Source organism: Acanthopagrus latus, chromosome 24, assembly GCF_904848185.1.
Source record: "Acanthopagrus latus isolate v.2019 chromosome 24, fAcaLat1.1, whole genome shotgun sequence".
NCBI classification, from domain to species: domain Eukaryota; kingdom Metazoa; phylum Chordata; class Actinopteri; order Spariformes; family Sparidae; genus Acanthopagrus; species Acanthopagrus latus.
Window position 1 is genome coordinate 12,710,534 of NC_051062.1, and position 19,380 is coordinate 12,729,913.

Genomic DNA, 19,380 nt, shown 5'->3' on the forward strand with positions numbered 1-19,380 from the left:
TGTGTAGTTGCTGGGGTGTGACGCTGCGTTGAATAGCAAAGGAAACAAGTTCTTATTTTATTTAAGAAACTGGAGGGAAGACTGAATAATGTTCACCAAGAAGTAACTGAGAAGTAACTAATGACTTCAGCTGTCAGATGATTGTAGAGTTAAAAGTAAAATCCAAAAAGAAACCAGAAACATTCAGAGCCAAATGAGTTTATTACTGATGACATTAATTCTCCATTAAGACCCGTTTCTATACATCAGAGGTGACAACATTTGTTTCAAACCCTTCACATTTCCAGCTACACTAGTTCCTCTTCACAAAGTCAGCACACGTGGAGCATCACATTTAGGGTTAAATGTCCCTGTAATGACTGAAGGAGCTGAACATGATTGTACACTTTTTCTACAGAATGACGTGCAGAGAGAGAACGAAGGAGTCGAGACACATTTTCACTCTTCAACAAGAAACGATGTCACAGTTAGAGGTCCGACGTGAGAACTGGTGGCGCTGTTTGCCCTGATAATTCAGTTTATTTCTCTACTTTGACTTGTTTTTAGTCTCATAATATTTGTCTATCTATCATTCAACCTTTGACAAACAAACACCAACCCATCACAAATGTATCCACATGGAAACACTGGCTTTCTTTTTTTTGTCTCAGCTCCACACAGACAGACAGTTCCACAAATGTTTACTATTTTCTGTGTCTTGCAGGTTGAAGGGGAATGCAGGTATGTTTGTACCTGGGCTGTATGTGTACATAATAAATACAAAAAGTTCTGGAATTGGTCCAGTAGATCGTCTCAGCCGGCAGCCGCATGTAAATCCTTTATTTCTCGCCAAATCCACCAGACTCCATTTGCAAAAACAGCAATTTAAGCAACGTGTGAAAAAACACAAAACTCGATTCACTGGATGCTTCCAACTATTTTTGTACCTGTTTTTAGTTATTTACACAGCAGCACATGTAAACACAGAGCCCAGGTTTAAAAATACAGCAGCTTACAATTAAATTTGTATCTTTTGTTTTACAAAGCTCCCTCTGGATTAGACAGTAATTTAAATAAATTAAATCAAAGAAATAAAACTCCACTCGGACGTTTAAGTGCGATAATGAAGATTTTTGCATAATTTGACAGAAGTTCTTCATGCCGAGGAAGGTCATGTAACTTTTTGATGCATCCAGGCAGATAAAAAAAAACAGGCAGTTTATCTAACAGATATGTGTCGCTTCTTACATTAGTTTTCTGCCATTTTCATCATCTTTTCATTGTCAAACATTTCGATCTCCAAAATAAATTACTGCTCATTTTTTTGTCCCTTCAAGGTGTTTTCAGCTGTGGAAGTTTTGTTATTTCAACGTTTCAAATTCACTTCTACATCTCCATAAACTTCTGCATGAAGATACAAAAACCTCCCGATTCATCTTCGCCACATTTTTACGAAAGTATGTACACTCGACTTCATCACTTCATCAACTCTCCTCCCTTCCATCCCTTGTTTTCACTTCAGTACAATCTAACTTGAGCTTCCTGTGCCTCAATCCAGACTGCTGAAAAAATAAATATTAGACTCTGTTAGTTCCCATAGGACAAAACCAAAAAAATATTTAAAGTGCACTAAAAAATACCTCTGTAGCTCATAGTGGAGGGTCTCGAACGACAAAACATCACAAAGTGGCTGTCAGACGACTGTTCAAGGGGTGACAGTGAAGTGACAAACGACACGTAACGGAAATTAGACAGTGAACATTAAGTTTCTACACAGTGAAGCTCAGAAATTCATATCAAGATCGTAAAAAAAAAAAAAAATACACTGCATGCGCGCTCAAGATTCTAACGTACCGATGTGTCCTCTGCAAAGAAAATGCTTTAAAATAAAAAAAGGGAGGAAATAATAAAAGAAAAAGTCCCGTTTGTCAGTTCAGACGCGTCCTGGTTTTCCTGTCGGACTCAGCAGGAGCGACTTCCTGAAGTGGTGGTCCGGCGTGAAGAGCGTTTGTTCCACTTTCCTCTTTACTTCAATGCCTCCGGGGAGTCGCAGCCTAGTCGTGGCCTGATGTCGACAGAGACAGAAAGAAGACGTTTTGCATTAATGGAGTATGACATCACATTCAAGCTTGCTGCAGTTACATAACAGAACGCCTGACAGCTCGACTACTTCCTGGTAGAGGAGACTATCATCTTAATTCATAGCATAATATAAACTGTTCTGATTTATGATCAATGCTTAGTGACGCTGACACCGACCTGCCAGGTATCGTGCACCGACTAACATCAGCATGCTGCCCATGATGTAGAAGCCCAGCGGGGCGCTGCTGAAGATGCTCGTTTCACCTGGAGGAGAACGACAAGTCAAAAACTAAAACTTGTGGCCGAAATCAAAAGAACAATGTTAAGACAAATTCCGTCCTTCCTACCGTTTCCATTACCGACCGGCTCCGTCGTCTCCCAGTTCATGGACTTCTGCACCGCCTTCTTCCATCGAGCGTACCGGAACTCACTTTCTGCAGAGCACAAACAGAGACATCTTTATGTTTAACGCAGGAGGTCCTGAACACGCAGAACATGAGGAGCAGCTCGGTTCTACCTTCAGGGTTGATCTGAGGCTCGAACTTCTCCGACGTGACTTCGCTCAGGTCCTCTGGGTTCAGACTCCAGACGCTCACGCCTTCCGCTGCCCCCGCTGCCATCGCTGCACCCAGAGCCGTGGTCTCAGGCATGGACGGCTTCACTGGAGATGACAAGTAACACGGTCATTACTGGTCACAACAAGAATATAAACACAAGTCATGAAATCTAATTGAAAATGTTCTTTATCATTTCTTTATCACATCAGTTCACTGGCAACAAAAAGACGGTTATGATGTTAAAAGACTGTGTGTCGTGACATCCTCTGGGATTTACTCCACTTCCACTGAGCTGTAACATCATTCTGTCACATGCTGATAAATGTCCCGTCTCCATCTCCAAACATCCTGTATCTCTGAGCTGATCGCACCGGTGGCAACAGAACCAGTTTGGTCGCTGCCAGAGTTTGTTTGTTTTGTCTATCAACTGATTCCTTTTACTGCACACATCAGCACAGGCCGAAAAACTTTCAATGCCTGTTTCACATCCATGCTGGAGAGAGAAAGGATTTAAAACATAGGACAGGAAAATCAGAAATCATTGATGAAACTTAAAAAATGACCTCATCTGATAACATTTCTCCCTGATTTCTGTAGATTTCCACTGGTTGTTTAACAATGACCCCACCTTACTTACATATTTTGTTTAAAAACTCTTTTAAAAAATGACATGATGTGCATTTAAGAACCTGTGTGACCTCCGTATGACAACACCTGGATGTGGATTCTTACCGACAGGGATGCAGAGAATGTCCGCCTGCAGCTGCATCAGCAGCCTGTTGGACGTCATTCCTCCGTCCACCTGGAGCTGAGTCAGCGGGATGCCGCTGTCCTGGTTCATGGCGTCCAGGATCTGCATACGAATACCCACATTTTTTTTTAAAAAATAGCAGTTCTGTGACTTACACAGCGATCAGACTTGCCAATTAGAGGCGGAGCTTACCTCTCGTGTCTGGAAACAAACAGCTTCCAGGGCAGCGAACGCAAGATGACTCTTGTTTGTAAACTGAGTTAACCCACAAATGATCCTGTGACACAGAGGAAGACGTGTTTCAGCCAGGAATCACTTTAGACCTGTGAGCTGCAGGACGGGGTCGGTGTCGGTCTTACCCTCTCGCACTGGGCTCCCAGTACGGTGCATAAAGACCCGAAAACGCAGGAACAAAGTAACAACCGTAGGATGTTCCGACTGATGCGGCCAGCTTCTCTGCACGGGGAGACAAACTTTGAGTATCTCTTCACAGATATTCTACAGGCTGAACGACACCACATCTGATTCGTCTTCAAAACGTACCGAGCTCTTCTGACGATCCGATGATCCCGAGGTTGTCCTGCAGCCAACGGACCACAGCTCCCGCGATGGCCACAGAGCCCTGCAGGGAAAAAGAAGAAAAAACGTACCTGTGAAGTGAAAGATCAGGAATGACAGGAAAAAGGGAACATGAGTATATTCAGGACGCCGTACCTCTAGTGCGTAACAGGCAGGTTTGTCCCGGCCGAGTTTGTACGCCACAGTGGTCAGCAGGCCGTGATCTGACATCACAGGCTGCAAAACAACAGTAAGATAGGACGTGTGCACGATTTAAAGAGTGATTCAAATACAAATCATCACTTGTATACGTTATAAATGACTCGTAATAGCTCAATTTTGTAGCATTTTACTAGCTTACAAGATGAGTGAATGCACCATGTTTTGCTTTCTTTAGGTTATCAAAATTAAAGTCTTCTGTAACGTACCTTCGGTCCAGTGTTTCGCAGCAGGAAGCAGCCGGTTCCGTACCTGAAACACCAGACAAGACAAACGTTTAGTCGAGTGTCCAACGACCACATCTGAAGGGAGATCCGTCGTTTAAAAAAAAACAAAAAAAACAGAGAAAAAGTCGCTCACGTGTTTTTCGCCTGTCCGTCCTGAAAACACATCTGTCCAACCAGCGCTGCTGACTGATCCCCGAGACACTGTGTTGTTAAAGAGCAGTCGTAAATTAAAAACTTTGAGGTAAATAAAGTACATGGAGACGATGCTGGAGAGTTAAAACAGAGATGAACCTACCCCTGAAATGGGGATACCTGAGAGAGCTCCGGATTTCTGTTGAGAGAGAAGACAAACTTAATAACTGCGACACTGAAATCAGATTACAAGGAGCAATAAAAGATCATTTGGAGGGTTTTGTTTCGTCTCAAATTTGTTGTATTTTTATACCAAACTTCAGACAAAAGATAATTGAAAAATTGTATGAAATGATGATGTTCTGGTTTTCAGACACGACTGATTACACAAACAATTTGTACACAACAGCAGCTCCAGATAAAATCAGTCATAAATGGAAAAACATCATTTTTAAATACAACGTTGCCGCGACAACAACCAAAAAGAGATTTGTTCATTATTTGACTACATGAAGCCAAATAACTAAAATATACAGACTTTAACTCTACCACAATATTTGGACAATAAAGCACATTGTGACATGAGGAGGGGAACCGGGGCAGCCTCTGTAAATCAAAATGTCTTCACTCCCAAGTTGTTGTTTGGGTTAGAAGTTTTAGAGACACGGCACACGGTTAGTTAAAAAAAACAAACAAAATGTACCAAAGAGTGAAGAGATTTAGAGACGAGATGGGACGGTGCAGAGGATGACGACCACCAGCCGAGCAGCATGCCAACAACAGAAGCAATGAGGGACGAGGGGGAACCATCCAGTTCATTTCCAATGTTTTATCTGTTGGTTTCCATGTTGTCTGTTTGGGTAATCTGCCACTAGAGGGCAGCAAAACAGGCTTCGATTCCAAAACTGACGCATCTTAACATCACAACAAGGACTCTTTAGCTGCTTAATGTTTTATTACTTTTGCCAGCGAGTTGTTAACTTGTCTGTCTGTAGATTGGGTGCCGAGGCAGGCAGCCTAAAATCTTTTTTTTTTTGAGTCTCTTTGCTGAAAACAACATCCTGAATGACGGTTTCGATAGCAGTAAGAAAAAGCTTAAAACACTGACGGCCTGGAGAACAAAAACTACCGTTAGATTGTGATCGATCTTGAAGCCGTCTGCAATCTACTCGTAAAGATTCTGATTTTCTGACAAACAAATTGCGGCGTAGTTACTGTGTTACTGTTACGTCCATGTCAAATAAATCAACTCAATAGTTCATGTTTTACGTTAGCAGAGCTGCGAGGATTAGGCGATTAATCAATTGGAAGATTGAGTCGTTTTTTCTGGCAAATATGTCAAAACATTTTTCAGCTCCAACTTTTTAAATGTGAAGATTTGCTGCTTTCATTTCATGTCATTTATGACAGAAAAGGAAACAATTTGAAGACCTCACTTTAGGCTCTGGAAAAATTGGGATTTTGTTTTTAATCATATGGACTGAATATTTAATGTATTAATCGTGAAGCCAGCAGATTAACTGATAGTCGTTAGTTGCGGCCCAACGTGTTAGTAAAGACTTACAACCAAGCAGCAGTGAGGGATTTGCACCGATATGTGGAAAAAGGACCAAAATCTGACTGTTAATACAAGTTTTCCTACAACCACACTGAACAATGAGCCTCCATGTGAATGTTGGAAATGCACTGTGTGATGGCGAGTGTTCGCTGTGGCCACGTGGAAGCAGGACGGGTTGATTTTTGCACGGTCGGGGGGGGAAAAAAAACAGTGATGGCGAGTTTGACTGTACTTACCCGGCTAGAACATATTTTCTACCAGTGAGAGAAAAGGAGACAATGGCACACACAAAAAAAAATGCCTAAAAGAATTTCTCAGTCAACCTTCATGCACAAACAGTCTGAACGCATGTTAACTGAAAACAAGAGCACAGAAACAGAACTGTCATCTTATTAGTGGCCTGTTGCATGAGACGCACTCTGTTAACAAAACACTAGCGACACAGCAAAAAGGTAAAAAGTTAATATAGTGAAATCTAAAAGTAGACTAGATTTGTTAAGATATCGGCAGATTGATGCACGCTCACCATGAGACCATATATTTCGGAGGAGCTTCTCACTCTGGGCAAGATCTCCATGGGAATACCAAAATATCTGCCAGGAATCAAAAGAGCAAAATCACGAAATTAATATATCATATCTGCTTTTCTTGCTGCCTTTTTTCTTTTTAAAATAAACGGCGGCATGACGGAGCTAGAGTAAAAGTGAAAGATGGCTGCCGTACTTGCAAAGTTCTGGGTCCCAGTCCATGGTGTGAATGTTAAACAGCATGGTTCTGCTGGCGTTGGTCACATCTGTGCAGTGGACGCCGCCTTTCTTCCCTCCTGTCAAACACTATCAGACGGCCGTCATCAACACACACACAGAGTCAGTCTCCAGATTTGGCATTCAGATAAAAGTTTGGGGCTTGAAGTCGTTCTTTACCCAGATGAGCCAGGAGTCCACGGTGCCGAACATGGCGCGGTGACACACGACGGCTTCCCGGACATCGTCTACGTTGTCCATCAGCCAGCGGAGTTTCACTGCGCTGAAGTAAGTGCTGATCGGGAGTCCTGTTTTATGCTGCAGCAGGAAAACAGCGTCAGTGCCGCGAGTTTCCTTTAACCTGTCACTGCACTCGACAACTAAAACAGAAAGGAGCTCACCTTCAGGTGGTTCTTATTCCTTCCTGGAGTTTTGTTAATAAGACGTTCGACTGTCGACTGAGTCCGCAGGTCGAGCCACACTGTGTGAAAACACTTCTGTTAGTTCACAGCAAGGGAGGACAGGATGGAAGAACAACATACAGAGACCCAAAACTTTACCGATAGCATTGTAGAGCGGCTCCCCGGTCTCCTTATCCCAAACCAGTGTGGTCTCTCTTTGGTTGGTCACTCCGATAGCTGAAGAACGAGATTTAATACCATGAAACACCTCTTTGATTTAAATGTTCTGCTCCAGCGGGTGGCAGCGTTAGCCACACGTGTGACTACCTTTAATGTTTGAGATGTCGATGTTGAGCTGGGTGAGCTTCTCGCACGTCCGCTCCATGCACTCGTACACAGACTGCAGGATCTCTTTGGGGTCCTCCTCCACCCAGCTGACAAGACAATAACAACATGTCATAATCTGTGAGTGCATCTTTGAGGATCAGATCTTTCTTTTTTTACTTACCCTTCTTTTGGGAAGCTCTGCTTGATCTCCACCTGATGGTGGCTGAGGAGCTCTGCTGTTTTGGAATTAAACACCTTCAGAGGAGAGAAAACAGGAACAGAGATAGAAGGTGAGCTGGAGACACATCACTCGATTCATAATTCATGCAGGGACAGATGACCAAACGCGACATGATAAACAGGACAGGCAACATTCTTAAAGACAGCAATGACTTTCTACTGCAGTGCAGCACCGTTCTCACTCTGCAGTTATGGAGGCTTTGCTTTACTCCCGTCACCTTTTCACAGCACAGTTATCGCAGCTATAAATACATCTGCACATGTTGTGTGGCTTTACAAAACCTTAAGAGACACATACATACACATATATGTTGTTGTGTCGTCAGAAACAGTACAAAAGCCAAAATGTATGCAATTACAAACATGAAACAGCACGACAACCAGCAAATATGCACATTAGAGGAGCTGTAGGCAATGAAATGTACAGATTTATGCTTTGAAAATGACTTAAAAGACAATAAAATAGTAGTTATTTCTGGACTGATTCAGCTGAATTTTCTTCCACTACCACAATTTGACATGACCTCCTCACTCTCACTCAAGGAAATACTCTGCCGCTGCCTTCAGGCTCTGTTGGCAGCATGACAATAATGTGCTGCAGCAAACAGATGACCAGAGAATTTCATCTGTGTTTTCTTTTTGTTTGCTGAGTGAAAAGCAAAATCCATTTATCCACCCTTTAATGCCAGCATACATCCATTTAACAGCCTTAATATTAAAATGTGTTAAACGGCATTCTGCATGAGGGAATTAAGTATTAAAGCCTCTGTCACATCCCATCATCCGAGGAGCTTATATGGAGCACTAGAAAGGTAAAATCATATCGAGCTTTTAATTTACAGCCTTTATCACCAACAACACAGCTCATTTATTGACGTTCAGACCAAATAACAGAACTGTAACACAGGTTACAAGGTGCCAATGTGGCTGTAAGGCTACACGCTCAGTAAAGAATCCACAAGGTGCAAATTCAGCCAAGGACACCTCCAGCTTCAACACGTTTATGAGCCAGACACTGAACACATCACAGCTAGCTAACACTGACAGGAGCCGGGAGGTGTCCGACTCACCAAAAACCTGGTGGAGCTCGTTCCCTGGTCTATGGCAGCGACCAGCGGGCCCAGCATTATCCGGTGTGAGGACGCGGCCATGGTGCCGTTCATGGGCAGCCCCGGAGCTTCGGCACCGAACTGGAGAGGAAACCGATTAACCACCACCGGTAAAGCGGCTCAAGCTCAACCAAAGACGGTCAGTGGGTCAGTCGCGGGATTCAAGCGTAGCGGTCGTGCTGGCGCTCAGTGATGACGCAAGCAGTTGAGAACTCACAGCAACGGTCTGTGAAAAAAAAACCAAAACATTAAATACCATTAAAATACCAATAATTCACTGCTTTGCCACTTTACATCTTAAATGAGCTTTAATTCTACGCATTCGGATAAATTAAATAATAAAAGATACATATTTGTTGCGGACATTTATATTTTCTGCTGTTAGGTGGCACAAATTCCACATGATGTATATGTTGACACTGCTAGTCAAGGACAAAGGCGGACTCTTCCCTTGCGACGACATATTTAGAAATGAAAGACCTGAAACTGATGACTTTCATTGTTGGAGATATCTTTGTATCTTGAGGGTCAAAAGGGAGCGTTCCCATACCGGGAGTCGAACCCGGGCCGCCTGGGTGAAAACCAGGAATCCTAACCGCTAGACCATATGGGACGATGCGCAGAAATAGAGAATCATGTGCTTTTATACATAGCTAGATTTTAAGTTGTTTCTTATTTTGTAGTTAAGGTAGGTAATATGCATTCAAAATGGTATGGTCAGGTCCTGCATTTCACATTGCCTCGTCTAATATCCTTGATATTGTTCCGGTGAAAGTGTCATCCCACGTTAGCCATTGGGGAAAAGGTATATGGACCAAATTGGAGTTTTAAAAAGAACAATTAAGATTCATGTATTACTACTCTCTAATTTTGAAGTAGCTCAAATCTTCTTTTAAGGAATCAATGGTGTAGTTGAAGGGTGCATGAGGGTTTTTGTTAGCCCGTTGCTCCACTAGGGGGCAATAAAACATCAAAACAAACCGGTGGAGATTTATTTTCTTCTATTTTTCTTTTCTTGACGACCCTTGACCTTTTTATGAGATTGAAAAAAAATGTTTTTGATTGTTTATTTAACTATTTTTAATATATTTACGACGTTTTTACATCTGATATCCGTGTGAGGGTTCGTCTGTGCGGCGCCGTGCGATGTCGTCATCACTAGTGGACAGTGTTGTGATTCTTGAAATGTGGGAAGCGGTTGTGTCTTTAGTAGGTTCATTATAACGTCTTTCTCGTGATTTAACCCCCAAGTCTTAAACATGTAAGTACTGAGATACAGTCAGACACTTGTTATGAAGTTAAAATATGTGGCACATTCTGTTAAATACTCAGCAGTTAGCAGAAAACAGAAAGTTAGCAGCGTTAGCTGTCCAGGCTAAAGCTAATCCAATTCAGGGATGTCTTGTTAGCTAATACTGGTTTTGTACTTTTTCAGGGCTGACTACTGGAAGTCACAACCGAGGAAGTTCTGTCAGTACTGCAAGTGTTGGATTGCTGATAATAAGCCTGTGAGTTGGATAAAATGCATAGTAAATGTCGCAGAGGAAAAGACAGTGTCAGTACATGTTATGCTAATGTTTTAGCTGATGTTTGTTTTGTTCTGCAGAGTGTTGAGTTCCACGAAAGAGGGAAGAACCACAAAGAAAATGTGGCTGCAAAAATTTCAGAGGTAATGACAATTACATGCTGATGGAATCACGCCAGCGATCAGGAGTGAAATGCTACTCATCCTCTGCCTGTCTGCTCATGCAGAAACACACACATGCTAATAGATTCACATGTCTCCAAACTGCACATTATTTATAACCTAAAGTGAAGCATCTCAGTGACACTCACACAGGCGTTAGTATTAACATCTTGCCTGTCTTGGCACCGCTCTCAGGACTGGCAGCAGAGATAAGGTCCACACATGACACTCTGCCTCCCGAAGCTCTCTTCTTATTGGCCACCAGCGGCTGACACTCATCTCATCATATCTTTCTCTGTGCAGATTAAAAAGAAGAGCATCGACAAGGCGAAGCAGGAGGAAAAACAGTCCAAAGCATTCGCAGCGATGGAGGAGGCTGCGATGAAGGCGTATCAGGAGGATCTGAAGAGGATGGAGAGGGAGGCAGCAGGTAATACTTTATATTTTAATGAAATAGTGTTTGAGGAGAGGTGTTTGCTTTTTGATGGCTTTTTTTTTTAAATGATGTGTGTGTTTTGTTTTTTATCAGGTTTACCACCCATAGAAACTCCAGAGCCAAGAGTGAAGCCACAGGTGAGACCTCAGGTGAAGCCACAGGGGAATCCTCAGGCCAAACCACAGTCAAAAAAACAGCAGTTTAAAGGGAGAGCTAACAAGAAGCCCAGAGAGCAAACGGCACAGCAGGTTTGGGTCGAAGGAAGGTCAGAAGATGGAAACACGTACTACTACAACACAATAACCGGAGGTGAGGATCACCTGAAAACACCAGGATGAAACTGTCCTGTACACCACAATACTTTTATCCTTTTTTTGTACTTCTCTTTTCTGAATGGTCCATTTTCCATGTGTTTTGACACATTCTACAGAATCTCAATGGGAAAACCCGGAGAGTTCCCAGGGAGAAAGTTCAGCCTCTGTTCAGGCTGTACAGCCTGAGGTTAGTATTCGCTTTATTCTTTGTGCATTTTTTGCCTATTAAATATATTTTAAATGTGGTTTTATGCACTATTGTTCTCTGACAACATGCATGTATGTGTTTTGTCTTTAGAGCTCTTCTCCTTGGATGGAAGCTGTTAGTCCTGATGGTTATACTTATTACTACAACTCAGAGACTGGAGGTAGAATCTTTTTTGATTTCATGTCTTAGTTTTCTGTTACAGGCTTATAATGACACACTCCATCTTCCTCACCTCTCAGAGTCCAGCTGGGAGAAGCCAGCAGACTTCCCCTCCAATGTGGCTTCTGGATCAGAACCAACCAAGGAGGAAGAGTGTCCGGAAGAGCCTGCAACCCCTCAGCCGGAGTCACTCTCAGGAGGAGAGGAGAGCTCTAACGGGGCACCGCCATCTCAGGAGGCTGAACCTCCTGAAGAAGCCAGTCAGCAGCCCAAAGTCCCAAAGATCTCCTTCAGGGTGAGAGTGAATGAAACTTACATATCTGCTTGTCAAGATTATGTGGAGAAATTCTCAGCTCTCAGTTTTGTTCTTGTTTTCAGAAAAGGAAAGCCGAAGCCGAGCCTGTGGAACAGGAGGAGGAGGATAAAGCGAGTGACGACGCTCCTAAAGAAGACGCCGAAGAGACAAAAAAAGAGGAAATGGTCCAAAGCGTGACAGCTGAACCTGAAGAGAAGAAAGAGGTGCCACAAAGTGTGACACAAGCCAAACGACCAAAAGCTACAAACCCATACGGTACCTGGGAAAAGATCCAGGAAGAGGATGATCCATAGTAAGTGATGTTTGAATGAGGACACTGATAGAAAAGACTGTGGATATACATGTCAAGCTCTAAATGTTCCTTTCTTCTTCCTCTCCAGTGCCAGTGTGGACTTACAGCTGCCTCAGGTGGAAGGAAGCGCGGCCAGCGCTGCAGGCGACCTGCCGCCGGAGCCGAAACCGAAGTTCAAGGAACGCATCATCACCTCGCTGGGAGACGAAGGCGGACCGGCTTCATTCAGGAAAAACAAGACACAGAACGGCAAAAACAGGAGCCTTCGACAGAGAGACAACGACGACTGAGCCGGGCAGGAAAACTTAGAGCATGAATGCAGCAGAATAAGACTTTGACACCAACACAGGAACCTTTAGATGCAAAATTTTGAATTTGAAGCATATTAAATGTATTAGAAGACTGTGTATTTTTTTTTATACATGAGAGCACAAGTATCTTTTATTTTTAAAACTGATTTTAGGTAAATCGGCCAGAGAAGGACGAGGTAAAGCCTAATAATGACGTCCAGAGGTCACAATCAATGTCACACTTTTACAGTCTTACTTTCCTTTGGACAATATTATTTTTTAAAAGTCAGAACTGTGACTTCCATCTTCCTTACAGAGCAACTCATAACTTTTTCTATTTTCATATCTGTACTTTTTTTTTACTCGGACAAGAAAAGGAGTAAGTTGTCTTTGTGGAAACATTTCAATATCTGTCAGTTAAAATGTTTCACTTTCATAAAACAGTATAAATATGAGTGATTAAAGATGAGAATATTCTAGAAGTGTCCTGGTAATTGTCAGCAAAATTATTTCAAGAATTAAACTAAATAATTTATCATAGTGTATTTCATTTTTTAAAAAGGCTGGAATCAAGAAAACATTTCTGATGAGGTCAAATATTTGATGTTGCTGGTCAGCTGGCACACACATGCAGGGCGTGACGTTTTTATGTCTGGAGAGTGTGTATAAAATTGATAGGTGGTTTCACCGCACCCTGATTGGCAGAGAACCAGGAAGGACACTTGGCGACAAACAACACTGCGGTCTGTTTACAGTCAGCTGTTACTTAAATTTTCATGAGACAAAATACATAATTTAACATTTTATTAAAAAACAAAAAACCTCTTTTAGTACTTTGTGCTACATTCCATCCTTTGATTTTTGCACAAGCACGTTTAAATATTAACATTAAAATAATATATTTCAGCTGTGGTCTGTAGTCAAAGTGCTGTAAGACACAATCGAGAACTCCATCCAGCTCATGACAGATGGTAAGTTCGGTTCTCTACGTCGTGGTGGCCGTCAGTCTGCAGATCGTCCGGACTCTGTCGGTTTCAGACTGCTGCTGCTCTCCACCACCTCCAGCAGAGCCTCCGTCTCTAAGTGTTTGAGGACGTCACAGATCAGATCATGGAGCGCTTCGCCTCCTTTCATGAACTCCTACATGTGGACCACAACCAGAGAGAACTGGAGTAAATAAACCAGACTACAAGCTGGAGTGAATAAAGCGGACTAAAAAGGACATGTAACACAACAGCCTTGCACTCCTTCACTATCTAACCTTAATGTCTCTTGTAACATATCCAGTCCTGTGATCTGTGACACGATCCTGGCTGAAGTTGTAGGAACGAATCCTGTCTGACTGAGAGCGTGAGCCCACCTGTCGTCACAGATGTGGGAGGAAACCGGTGAGAAAGATGACGTATTAAAGATCTGTAAATATATTCCTATGTACTTCGTTAGAGGAGGTCTCTCACCTGCTGTTTTCGTGCTGTGTGCCTCTGTTCTGTCTCTTTACCCATCATGCTCTGGTAGAGGCGGGCCTTCAGCATACGCATGGCTCTGTCTCTGTTCTGCAGCTGAGAGCGAGTCTGCTGACACTCAGCTATAATACCTGTTAGTATAACCAATCAAAACAGATGTCAAACAGGCCGGATCTGTAAATCATATGAAACCTGAGCTGTTTGTTTCTGGTGTTCTGGGATGTTTTACCAGTGGGAAGATGAACGACGCGCACTGCGCTGTCTGTTGTGTTCACACTTTGACCTCCAGCACCTCGAGATCTGAATGTATCGATGCGAAGATCCTTTGGATCGATGTGGACATCAAACTAATGATGAACAGAGGAAACAAAAATAGTGAGGCTCACTTTTAAATGAACTGATGAATAAGCAGGTAGTGAGGAGATGAGCGTTGCGTGTACCTCCACTGGCTGAGGAAGGATGATGACTGTCATGGTCCCCGTGTGGATACGCTGCATCCTGGAGGAGAGGCCCACCTCAGGGATCCTCTGCACCCGGTGAGTTCCTCCTTCATGCTTCAGGTGTCTGTACACACTCTCACCAGCTATTCTCACCGCTGCATGATGCAAACCACCTGAGCGAGACAAGTCAGTTAGTGTAGACACGGCAAGAAAACAACAGGAGGAGCTGCTGGAAACAACAGACATGATTAATTTGATGTGATTGTATTACAGTCAATGGGAGAAAAAGTGTTTTCTTTCATTTTCTTCTGGTGTGTTCCTTCTGTACATCTCTCATAGACTTAAATACAACTGGCACTGTCATAACATGTGACTTACCATATTCAGCAGGTGTGTAGTTCAGAACCTCAAAGTCCCAGTTCTTGTACCAGGCGAACCCCTGGTACATGTCGAACATCTCTCTGGTGAACTGCTGACAGATGTCACCTGAAACCACACGAATAGGTGATAAGAAAAACATACTGGATGCTGTTCTTGGTAAAGATAAAAGCTGAGCCTTTCGTACCTCCTGTTGTCCGTCCTGCTACGACCTCCAGCAGAATATTACTGGAGTCCAGAGGGTCGGAGGGCACCAGAGCTTTGATCAGCTGGACAGAAAGAAGATCATTAACTAAACACATTCATACAAATTGTTTATATCATTCCTCTGTGTCGCCTTACATCTTCTCTCAGGGTCACAATCCTGCGGGACATCTGTGCCTCCTCCTCTTTCAGCAGCTGGGTTAACTGTTCATCTTCATCTTTAGCACCAGCAGAACCTGAAGAGGGAAACCAGACTGATTTACCACATTTGGATGATTGTTACAGACAGAAGTGCACAAATGAAATACACCCACTCACTGTGCAGCAGTGACAGGACTTCCTCCAGGTCTCCCAGGGCTTGTTCGATCCTCTCAAACACATTAGCCACAGGCAGCAGCTCTGTGTGTCTCTTCATGAGCACCTTTCTGTCCGTCTCGTTGAGGTGAGCTTGTTGTAGCCTCTCACTTAGCTCCTTATATTCATCCATGAGCTGCTGCAGATACCTCTGAACAGACTCGTTCTTGTATAAATCCCCAAACTGACTGTGATAGAAGCGTGTCGGTGCTGGTGTAACCCAGTGTGGCTCCTCTGTCAGGCTAGCATGTCTGTGTCCTGTCAGTGTCCTCCATCTTCCTCCTCCTCTGCTGCAAAAAGCTACGCGGCTACACAAAGTGCAGATCCGAGACCAGCGACTTACGAACATTTGACTACATTTAGAAGAGATATAAGTACAGAAAAAAACAATGTTTACACGCTTTGTTCCATGTGTTTACAAAGTGCTGCTGTTAGCTAACGCTAGCCGGAAGGGAGACCGGATGTAGTTTGGGGGCGAAAGAGGTCGCGAAGAAGAAGAAGAAGAAGAAGTGCACTCTGGGAAATGCAGTTAGCGTATCGACCGTTAACGTTTTTATAATTTAAGACGCTGAGTTATTTAAACACTAAAACGCTGATTTTGTTATTACATTTTTTGCTAATTAAGTAGCAAATTTATCGCGTCAATATCATCTTAGCTAAACTTTTACTTTCTGTTCAAGTTTGACATTTTGTGCATCAGTTAGCTATGTTAGCTAGTTTGGGTTAACGTTTAAGGCTAGCCAACTTAGCCATCATAACCAGCGTTAACGTAAAAATGTTCTTATTTAATTGTATTTTTCCCCCAATAAACAACTTTATACTGTCACTCTAATATTCTCTACTTACCAAAGTTTGAAATTTAGTTAGTAAGCTGCCATTACAAGTAATCTGACGCCTACGCTAGTAGTGCTAGCTCACATTTTTTAAAAATGTCTGAAAATGGTCATATATTAACTATTATTTGTTATTTTAATTATGTTAGCTAGCATTAAAACTAGCCTCATGCCTAAGATAGTAGTGTTAACTAACATTTAACACTAAATGATCTATCTAATGAAAATATTAGTACAAACACTAATTATAGCTAGCCTTGATAGATGATTAGTTAGTAATTAATATGAACTAAATTTTGACCTATTTTGCTGCTTGAATTCACCATTTTGTGATTGTTTCACCAAAGCTAAAACCAAATTAATAATGTGTTCGCTGCATTTTTAAAGCCATAATATTTCGTTACTGTTTTCAGGGTATTTGTCAACATGTCAAAATGACAAGATTATATTCAGGAAATGCTGCTAGAAAAACCTACTTGGCTGAGGGCTAATGCTTTTTATGTGAAAATGTGGCAGCTAACTTCATTAACTGTAATGAAATTAAATACTGTTTTGTTAACTGTCCCTCAGGAACACAGGTGTAAACAGTAGAGTTTTAATTAATGGGGTGGAGGATGTGATTTAGGCCCTGAAAGAGAACCAGAAGATACTCCTGCAGATTCACCTTTACCCCTGAAGCTAACACTGCTGAACTCCATTATGCACTTAAAAACACTTCTTGGCATTTATTTACCTATATGAAAATGTCTTACATGACCTATTAACAGTGGAAGAGATGCCTCAATAGATAAAAAATACTATTTTGATTGCTGTCTTGTGTTGCTGTTACGTCACTGGACCAACAGAGGGCATCAGTGTCAAATACATAACTTAACTTAATCTGGTTCAGTTCATCACAAAACCCTCAACTAGACTGTTTAACGGTCATTTGATCTCAGGTGTTAATTTAACGGTTACTGCTGATCAACAACAACAAAATAACCCAGCTGAGATGTGTAATTATTTGTCTTTTATCACAGTATTTGTTTTCCTTTCATAACAGGACAGCATGTAAAGTCACCAAATTGGGGTCAGCATCAGCACCAGCAGGACGTGGGATGGGATTTTAGGTCGAGCGATGACAGTGAGCTTGTTTTTTGTCCAGTCAGTGTCCAACAACGGCGACCCCGTGCTGAACAAAAGCCAAGTGTCGGCTGTAACTGTCCGCGTGTGATGGAGTTGTTTTTCGGTACATGCTGTTCCAGCTTCCACTTCACTGGGCCGCTTGACGGGCCGTGAGGTGACAGTCCCACTGCCGGCGAACAAGGGCGTGACTGTGCTACATCAGCCAGAACTCCAGCCTAATTGAACAATGAGGCTGCCTCTTCAGGAACCTTCTCCACAGTGTCTCTTAGGACAATTATATAAAACTGTGGGTTCGGTTCTGGGGTTCTGCTGGTTTGTGTTATTTCGGGCTGGAGGCTCCGATGGTTCAGTTGTTTGTCTCTTTTGTTTTAGGATTAGTTCCATTTAGGTCTTTTGAGCTGAAGCTTGTTTAATTGCTCACCTTGTGTCTGGTGTCCTCCGGCCTCCTGTTCAGCTTTTATTTTGCCGTAACAACATTGTTGATTGTTTTCTCGATTAATCGATTCGTCGTCGGTCTATAAAATGTCAGAACGTGGTGAAAACTGTCGACAAGTGTCTATCAAAACCCCAAAAGATGTTGCTCTTAAATGTGTCGTTTTGTCCAAAGATATTTGCTTTACTGTCATAGGGCGGCAAAGAAATATATGGGAAATATTCACAATTTATATTGTTATTTGAACAGCATTTTAAGTCATCATTTCCGTAGGTTTTCAGGCAATAAATTCAACCAATTTGACATATAAAACCAATTATTCCATGAGTTATATGTGTGTAAAAGTAACCTACACTTATAATTTACAATCAGGGGAGTCTGTCTGAATGTGTGGGACAACATGTGATGAATTACCTGAAAGTTAAGGACCGGTGTAGGATTACCCACTCAACCACAAATTATACTTTAGTGGGCCGTTTCCTCAAAGGATGAAATCCCGTCCAGTCACTGACCTTGTGTTCAGCAAGCTGCCCAAAGCGTCCTCTTGGAAAAGACGGTCCTGTATATATTTAAACACACACTGCAGTGTGACGACTGCTGTGTGACCTTTTAATTCTATTTTTCTCTACCTTAGCATCGTCAAACAAACTGTGTTGCACTTGCATAACGAGGGGTTCCCACTTCTATTTGTGGGGGAAACTATTTAGATGAATGCCATTCCTATCCTCCTCAAGATAATTAAGCCCCCGGCTAATTAGTGGAACGAATTAAACGCCAGCTTTTTCTACCACATGCTGGTTTTCTTCATTTGGCTGTGGCACATTCGTCTACTTCCGTCACTTCGAAATACAGTTTTGCTGCCAAAATGGGGAACAAAGACGAAGAGTTTAGGGATTCACAGACAACATAAACTGACGAACATATGCCAGTTTAGAGAGTTTGTTTTCCTGTAAAGACATAAAACATATTTACTCAAGTGTATCACCCGTAAAAGCCACTTTTTACAAGTACCTCAACTGTTCTCATCCTATAAAAAGACTCAAAACCGGCCAAGAAACTACTTTCACCTTGTGTTCACCTTGTGTTGATGAATGAGTCTGCCACCGAAAACGTGCTTGGCAAGCTTTCTCATGGACTGAAGAACGGCTGAGCTCATTTATTTCTCGTCGTTGAGTGGATGTGCTGTTTATTCCCTCCGCCTCTCCGGCAGAACCGGGTCCATAGAGAAGCCGGTGGACAGGGAGGATGAAATATCTACTGATGGCAACATCTGGCGTCCAACTCGCAGCCTTCCCTCAGCATCAAAAGATTCACATAAATTGGGATCAACATCTTCTTACATATACAAACAAATAGATTCTCAACTAACAAAATCCCTAAAATAGTGACTAACAGATGGAAACTGTCTACGTTCCAGAGCAGAAAGCGTCTTTTAATGGTTACATAACACAGATATAATCTCATACACCTTGTTCTACTGTCTACAAGCTATAAATCTTCACCCGAACACAACACGACAGCCTGTAATTTAATATTCCAGTCCGAGCTGCATTTTGTTTTCCTCT

At 42.4% G+C, this 19,380-nt stretch overlaps 3 protein-coding genes and 1 non-coding gene across 6 annotated transcripts; 1 reads left to right on the forward strand and 3 right to left on the reverse strand.

Moving 5' to 3' along the window:
* Positions 1-182: 182 nt before the first annotated feature.
* Positions 183-9,070, reverse strand: gk (glycerol kinase). Of its 2 annotated transcripts, XM_037091057.1 has the most exons (21): positions 8,845-9,070; positions 7,716-7,789; positions 7,535-7,641; positions 7,367-7,444; positions 7,208-7,287; positions 6,987-7,124; positions 6,787-6,896; positions 6,590-6,656; positions 6,300-6,317; positions 4,669-4,704; positions 4,507-4,574; positions 4,356-4,398; positions 4,084-4,164; positions 3,913-3,991; positions 3,729-3,825; positions 3,562-3,646; positions 3,351-3,471; positions 2,579-2,722; positions 2,409-2,495; positions 2,239-2,325; positions 183-2,044 (listed from the first exon to the last, which is right to left on the reverse strand). In XM_037091057.1, the coding sequence occupies exons 1-21, from the start codon at positions 8,935-8,937 to the stop codon at positions 2,034-2,036; spliced, it is 1,704 nt and encodes a 567-aa protein (XP_036946952.1). In that variant the 5' UTR covers positions 8,938-9,070; the 3' UTR covers positions 183-2,033. The 2 variants fall into 2 exon arrangements, with proteins under 2 accessions (XP_036946952.1, XP_036946953.1); XM_037091058.1 differs by lacking the exon at positions 6,300-6,317 and having other exon boundaries at positions 8,845-9,069.
* Positions 9,071-9,424: 354 nt separating this feature from the next.
* On the reverse strand, positions 9,425-9,496 carry trnae-uuc. The gene has a single exon. It is a non-coding gene; the product is annotated as a tRNA-Glu (tRNA).
* Positions 9,497-9,987: 491 nt separating this feature from the next.
* wbp4 (WW domain binding protein 4) lies at positions 9,988-13,121 on the forward strand. The gene is made up of 10 exons (XM_037091098.1): positions 9,988-10,144; positions 10,319-10,391; positions 10,490-10,552; positions 10,874-11,000; positions 11,100-11,315; positions 11,437-11,507; positions 11,619-11,688; positions 11,768-11,982; positions 12,066-12,295; positions 12,384-13,121. Coding segments are annotated over exons 1-10 (1,269 nt in total). The 5' UTR covers positions 9,988-10,142; the 3' UTR covers positions 12,586-13,121.
* A 169-nt stretch (positions 13,122-13,290) lies between these two features.
* mtrf1 (mitochondrial translational release factor 1) lies at positions 13,291-18,986 on the reverse strand. Of its 2 annotated transcripts, none has more exons than XM_037091076.1 (10): positions 18,883-18,986; positions 15,389-15,777; positions 15,209-15,306; positions 15,054-15,135; positions 14,867-14,974; positions 14,489-14,661; positions 14,278-14,395; positions 14,043-14,179; positions 13,847-13,945; positions 13,291-13,725 (listed from the first exon to the last, which is right to left on the reverse strand). In XM_037091076.1, the coding sequence occupies exons 1-10, from the start codon at positions 18,969-18,971 to the stop codon at positions 13,588-13,590; spliced, it is 1,431 nt and encodes a 476-aa protein (XP_036946971.1). In that variant the 5' UTR covers positions 18,972-18,986; the 3' UTR covers positions 13,291-13,587. The 2 variants fall into 2 exon arrangements, with proteins under 2 accessions (XP_036946971.1, XP_036946972.1); XM_037091077.1 differs by lacking the exon at positions 18,883-18,986 and adding an exon at positions 16,271-16,482.
* Positions 18,987-19,380: the final 394 nt, after the last annotated feature.

Bases quoted from the DNA above. Each gene is read 5' to 3' on its own strand.
- gk (XM_037091057.1), bottom strand. From the start codon at position 8,937: ATGAACGGCACCATGGCCGCGTCCTCACACCGGATAATGCTGGGCCCG. The intron at 2,496-2,578 runs GTAGAACCGAGC...TGTGCTCTGCAG, and splicing joins GCCTCAGATCAACCCTGAAG to AAAGTGAGTTCCGGTACGCT. The intron at 2,326-2,408 runs GTAGGAAGGACG...GTTCTCCTCCAG, and splicing joins GCCGGTCGGTAATGGAAACG to GTGAAACGAGCATCTTCAGC.
- mtrf1 (XM_037091076.1), bottom strand. From the start codon at position 18,971: ATGAGCTCAGCCGTTCTTCAGTCCATGAGAAAGCTTGCCAAGCACGTT. The intron at 15,778-18,882 runs GTGAAAGTAGTT...TTCTAAATGTAG, and splicing joins CAACACAAGGTGAACACAAG to TCAAATGTTCGTAAGTCGCT. The intron at 14,662-14,866 runs GTAAGTCACATG...TGTCTCGCTCAG, and splicing joins CTACACACCTGCTGAATATG to GTGGTTTGCATCATGCAGCG.
- wbp4 (XM_037091098.1), top strand. The intron at 10,553-10,873 runs GTAATGACAATT...TTCTCTGTGCAG, and splicing joins TGGCTGCAAAAATTTCAGAG to ATTAAAAAGAAGAGCATCGA. The intron at 11,508-11,618 runs GTTAGTATTCGC...TTTTGTCTTTAG, and splicing joins TTCAGGCTGTACAGCCTGAG to AGCTCTTCTCCTTGGATGGA.